Genomic DNA, 5000 nt, shown 5'->3' on the forward strand with positions numbered 1-5000 from the left:
TTGTGAGGATAGAAATGTATTCCCTATCAGGATTCAATTTAAATGTAAACAAATATGTGGATCGCTTTAAAAACAAAACAAAAGAAACACTCATTTGCTTCTGTTCCCCTACCCCCACCCCCACCCCTGCAGCTGTGGTGAAGAACCCACCCAACAACCTGTGGATCATTGCCGCAGTGTTGGCCCCCATCGGCGTTGTGACTGTCATCATCATCATCATCACAGCTGTGCTCTGCCGCAAAAACAAGAGTGACTTCAAGACCGACTCCATCGGCAACCTGAACCCCCGTGCCAAGGTATTCCAGCGATCTGACAAGCCTCCCCCACCACCCCGTCATCTGACCGACTTACACCTCATTACCAGACTGCAACATCTCAATACTGTTGTTCCCCCAAACCATCTTCCTCCTCACTGTCCATTTGTGCTCCCAGAGCCTTTCCTGTCGACTAGCCCTCTCACAGGTCCACACCTGCGTGTTGGGTGATCCACCCTTTTCCCTCATTCTTTAGATTGGGTCTGTCTTGCCCAAGACATCTTCACTTCCTGTCTTGCCCAAGGCATCTCCACTTCCTGTCTTGTGTGCACCATCTTTCATCCGCAGCATTTTTGTCCTCAGAGATACTCTCTTCACTGTTTTGCTTTTGCGTCTCATGATGCTAACATGCTTAATGCTCTTAATGTTTCTCCTATCTGCTGTAGAGTGCTTACCGGAGGGATGCCGGTTATTATATTCAGGTAGCTATTCAATTATTTACATTTCCTCACCGGCCAGCTCGCTGGCCACTGTCTGGTTTGCATGTATTGTCCTCCTTGGACGATGATAATAACCTGGGTTGGGAATAACATCAGTGAATTTTAATCACTTTCTGCCTTTACTTAAAAGTGTTGGCTTCTGATTGTATATACTTCTGGGTCTGCCAGACAGTCTTAGATGGAGGGAATATTCATAGCAGGGTGTGTATGCTGGAAAACTACTGAAGAGTTTAGTTTTATCTCAGTACATCTACAGACTCTTACACACGGACAAACCCAAGCACACATACACGATGTATCCAAGTGTGGGTGTAAGCAGGAGCGATGTGTACACCTCAAGAACAAGGTCAGATAATCTCTGAAGGTTTCTGCAAAAGTAGGCTAGCAGGACTACCGTATCGCTTTAGTAGTGCATGGACAAAGCACAGCGCTTCTCACTGCTTTCACACCACCACACATGCACTTGTAATATAGTTTTAAACTAACTTTGTGTCTGCTGTTGGCTGTGGAACACAGAGCACCCAAAATCGCTGGACATTTTGTTGATATGATGGATTAGTCTCCCCCGTTGCTCCTCCGCTTTCGTCCCCAGCTTTCTGTTCTGACCCAGTTTGCCACGGAATGAGATTTGGCCTATAATTTTACCGCGGTGCGTATCGGCCGATAAGATTGCTCTCTCCCCGCTCACATAAAAAGCACTTTTGCTTGGCGAATACATCTCAAAGTAAAAAGCTAATATACATGCAGTGGCATGGCTCTACATAGTCATAACATGAGTGAATGTGTTTGCATTGATCAGAAATCATATCTGGGATTTCATCCAGCCGATAATCAAATACAAACCATGCCCTGCTTACATACAGCATTTTGTTCATGCCAAAAGCCTTTAGCGTGTCTGGCTCGCAGCATGGGAATTGGACGTGTATTGAGAGTGGCATATTTTATTGAACTGAACATTTGCAAGGAAGCTGAGGTTATTCAAGAAATGCTGTCATATCAAGAGTGCCAGGGCTCGTTATAGCAGCCGAAATGATTCTCCGTTTCCATGGACAGTGTGTCTTTCTGATACTGTGCTCTGTGCGAGTCAAGATGACGATGTTCATGTGATCACATAGACTAAGGTGCTTACAGTAATATTCACCACAGAACAGAAAGCGTAGATAGTGCTTGATTGTTTGTACTTTATACCAAGCGACCACTCTCCTTTTTTCTCTGCATTCTCAACCTGCCTTCCTCTCTTTCCCAATAGTAGCATTGCAGGTGTATTTAAACAGTAATGCACACTGTCGTCCGGTCAGTGTTGTAAAAAAAAACTCAGTTGGTGGTTTTTAAAGAAGCGAAAGCTCAGCCATCTTTCCCCGGCTCGGCCATCAGCGAAGGAGCGGTCACCTAGGGGGTCATATTTTTTTCTAATGGCCATAAAGCTGAAGGTTAATTTAATGTTCCTTGAAGCAGCACTCTGCTTCTGCCAATGCGTTTCAGCCCTGTGCACACAAGCCCTGCCTTCCCTTCCTTCTTTTTTTCCCTCTCTCCCTCTCTCCCTCTCTCTCTCTGTGTGCAAGAGTGAACGGGGGGTGTATTTTCACCTCCAGTCAAGGTGCATGCCCCACAGTCAAGATGAGCTGCCCCTGGTGACACTGGCTTTGATCCAAATGAGGAAGCAATTCTGGTGTTGTGGTTGTATTTTGTCTGAGGTGGCGTGGCGTGGTGTGGTGTGCGGGAGATAGCGTATGCGCCTGGCCCGAGCTCGGGGGTGTTTTTTTCCAATTTCACATGTCTGTGCCTCTCCTGCAGCAGCTTTCTGCAAACGGGCGTCTCTGTCCGTGTGATATATGGAGCACTTGATCGGCACAGATGGTGATCATCAAAAAACCTTGCCATCATGTCTCTGTTCAGCATTCTACAACGCTTCTCACACGCTGAAAAATGCCTGTGTGTTTTGTGTGGATGTGTTTCTTTGTATGTGGGTGTTTGAGTGTGTGTGTGTGTGTGTGCGCGTGTGCGCGTGCGAGTGTTTGTTCATGGTCATGTTTCACCACAAAATGGCTCTAAAAAAATCATTGGAGTGTGACTGACAGCCAAAGGAGCTCTAAATCATGTACAATATTTGTGTGCTTGTATTTGTGTGTGTGTGCGTGTGTGTGTTTGTGTGTGTGTGTGTTTGTGTGTTTACCTTTGTTATTGTGTGCTGTCGGGGAGTGCAAGTATAAAACCTCTGTATAATAAATGTAGTTTGAGGATTTATTTTTCTCTGAAAACACTGTTGCTGTTATTGTTGCTGCTGTTGTTGCGCAGTCCTCTATTACCTGACTAGAATCTCTGTTGTCATGAGGGTGAGAAAGATTGGGTAGCTTGGGTATTGTTTTAAAAATAAATCGACATCAAGATAATGAAAAGTGCCACAATATTATTAAAATAGGAACAGCAAAGTATTGTCCACAATATTACATGAACTGTGAAGATTTTGTGTTGATGTTTCAGTAAAGTGGTGCGAAATGTTTTAGTGAATTATATTAAACTGAATCCTTAAAATTAATCAAAGCAACCTATTCCAGCAGAAAACAACCGCTTTTGTTGAATAAGCTGTATATCGGGCACAGTGTAAGAAGCCACAGAGGCCTACTGCAAGAAAGCTTTGTAGATACCTGTTCACAATTTGAGCTAATCGTGATGTGAACACATTGTTTTGTATTCCTAGAGATGGTACTGGGTTCTGTGTTAATGAACAGAGCTTTGACACAATTTGACAGTTTAACCAATGCTAATTTCTCTACTGGCCCATGCATGCAATTTGAAAGAGCTACACATTTCATGTTAGTTTTAATTTGTGTTTAAGTTGTGTTTAAATGACGTACCTTAACCTGTACAGTATCACCCTTGCCTCCACAGCCAGTCCAGGGGTTTGACTATGCCAAACAACACCTTGGCCAGCAGGGCGGCGATGAAGAGACCTTGCCTGTCACCCATGAGACCAAGGTCCTGCCTCTGCCCATCAGAGACGCACCCCTGTCTCTGGAGAAAGTCATTCATCCAGATGGCAGCAGCACCAAGAAGACTTTGTCCATTGAAATCAGGAAAAGGTAGGAAAGTGCAAATTAGGGTTGTACACAATTCAAACAATAAATACATGCTATGTGGCAAGCCAGTGAAGGCAGCCATGAAAGTCTAATGTGTTTTTGAACTTCCTGCATAATGAAAGCAGCTCATTTACTAATGGTGGAGAAGAGAAGCAGAATGGGGCTGAGAGATTTGCATAGAGTGCAGCAGTACAGGTAGACCACTCTCCTCCTGAAGGTCCCTGTAGGGGTGACAGCAGTCAGATGAGATCATGGCAATATCCATTCGGGAATATTATCAGTGATGTCCCGTCAGCACGATGGACCCAACGCAGCGCACGACCTTGAACTTTTCCTCATCCGAAGCACAGCACTGAAACTCATTAGACTTTATCAGCGGTCCAGGACTGTACTGGTTCTCATTTAATGACCAAGATGACCTCATGTAAATGCACTCTGGTGCTGGAAACTGGGTTACAAGCAGCTTTCGCTCCACATTAAAGATCCCACTGATTCTCCTGTGATTGGTATTCCAAATGTGATTGGTCGCCTGGGTTCCCAGCTTGATGCCTGGTGAGGGACGTTTACCGCAGGCTACATCAGCCCGAGGTGACTTTAACAGGCAGCTTTAAGAGATTATAGGAAAAAGGCAGCTGTAGATTCTTCTGCCCCACGCTGTATGGGGACAGCTCTTGTGGGGCTCTTAACATCCACTCTGTCTGTCCGTCCTTCTGTCCGCGTAGCTGCCCTACAGATAAGCACGTAGTCCAGAGCCTACTGCTGAATGGCTCCACAATCCGTTCCGCTACTTCCACTAATTCAGTGCTGTGTTCATTTAAATGGGAACCGTCAGCTCCAGGAATAGACCATTCGTGACATCTGTAGCAGAATTTAGAAGCAATGCTAAAGTGTATCTATGGGTTTGATCATAGTGCAAGTAAATGTAGTGATTTAATCACAGCCAGAGAGGCTGAGAGAGAGTGGGAGAGAGAGAGAGAGAGAGGGGACAAAGAGAGAGAGAGGACAGAGAGAGTGAGGGAGCAAGGGAGAAAGAGAGAGAGAGAGAGATACATACTGTATGCAGATAACTGCTTCTATGCTAGGTGAGGTCTGCTCCACTGACTGCCAACAGTGATTCAGCTTATCTCATTTCTGCGAATGTAAGGATTCTGTCACCTTGCCTCCTTGAA

The 5000-nt window shown here is 45.2% G+C and overlaps 1 protein-coding gene across 1 annotated transcript in view; it reads left to right on the forward strand.

Moving 5' to 3' along the window:
• Positions 1 to 5000, forward strand: part of kiaa1549lb (KIAA1549-like b) — a 44328-nt gene that overhangs the window by 23058 nt on the left and 16270 nt on the right. Inside the window, exons 12-14 of the mRNA XM_076287998.1 lie at positions 133 to 296; positions 701 to 736; positions 3644 to 3834. Coding sequence (XP_076144113.1) covers positions 133 to 296; positions 701 to 736; positions 3644 to 3834 — 391 coding nt within the window. The remainder of the gene's footprint in view (positions 1 to 132; positions 297 to 700; positions 737 to 3643; positions 3835 to 5000) is intronic.

This window comes from Alosa pseudoharengus, unplaced genomic scaffold, assembly GCF_046254945.1.
Source record: "Alosa pseudoharengus isolate Yale_2024_CS ecotype anadromous, Long Island Sound unplaced genomic scaffold, YU_APseudo_1.1 YU_APseudo_1.1_scf_16, whole genome shotgun sequence".
In the NCBI taxonomy this organism is placed as follows: Eukaryota; Metazoa; Chordata; class Actinopteri; order Clupeiformes; family Clupeidae; genus Alosa; species Alosa pseudoharengus.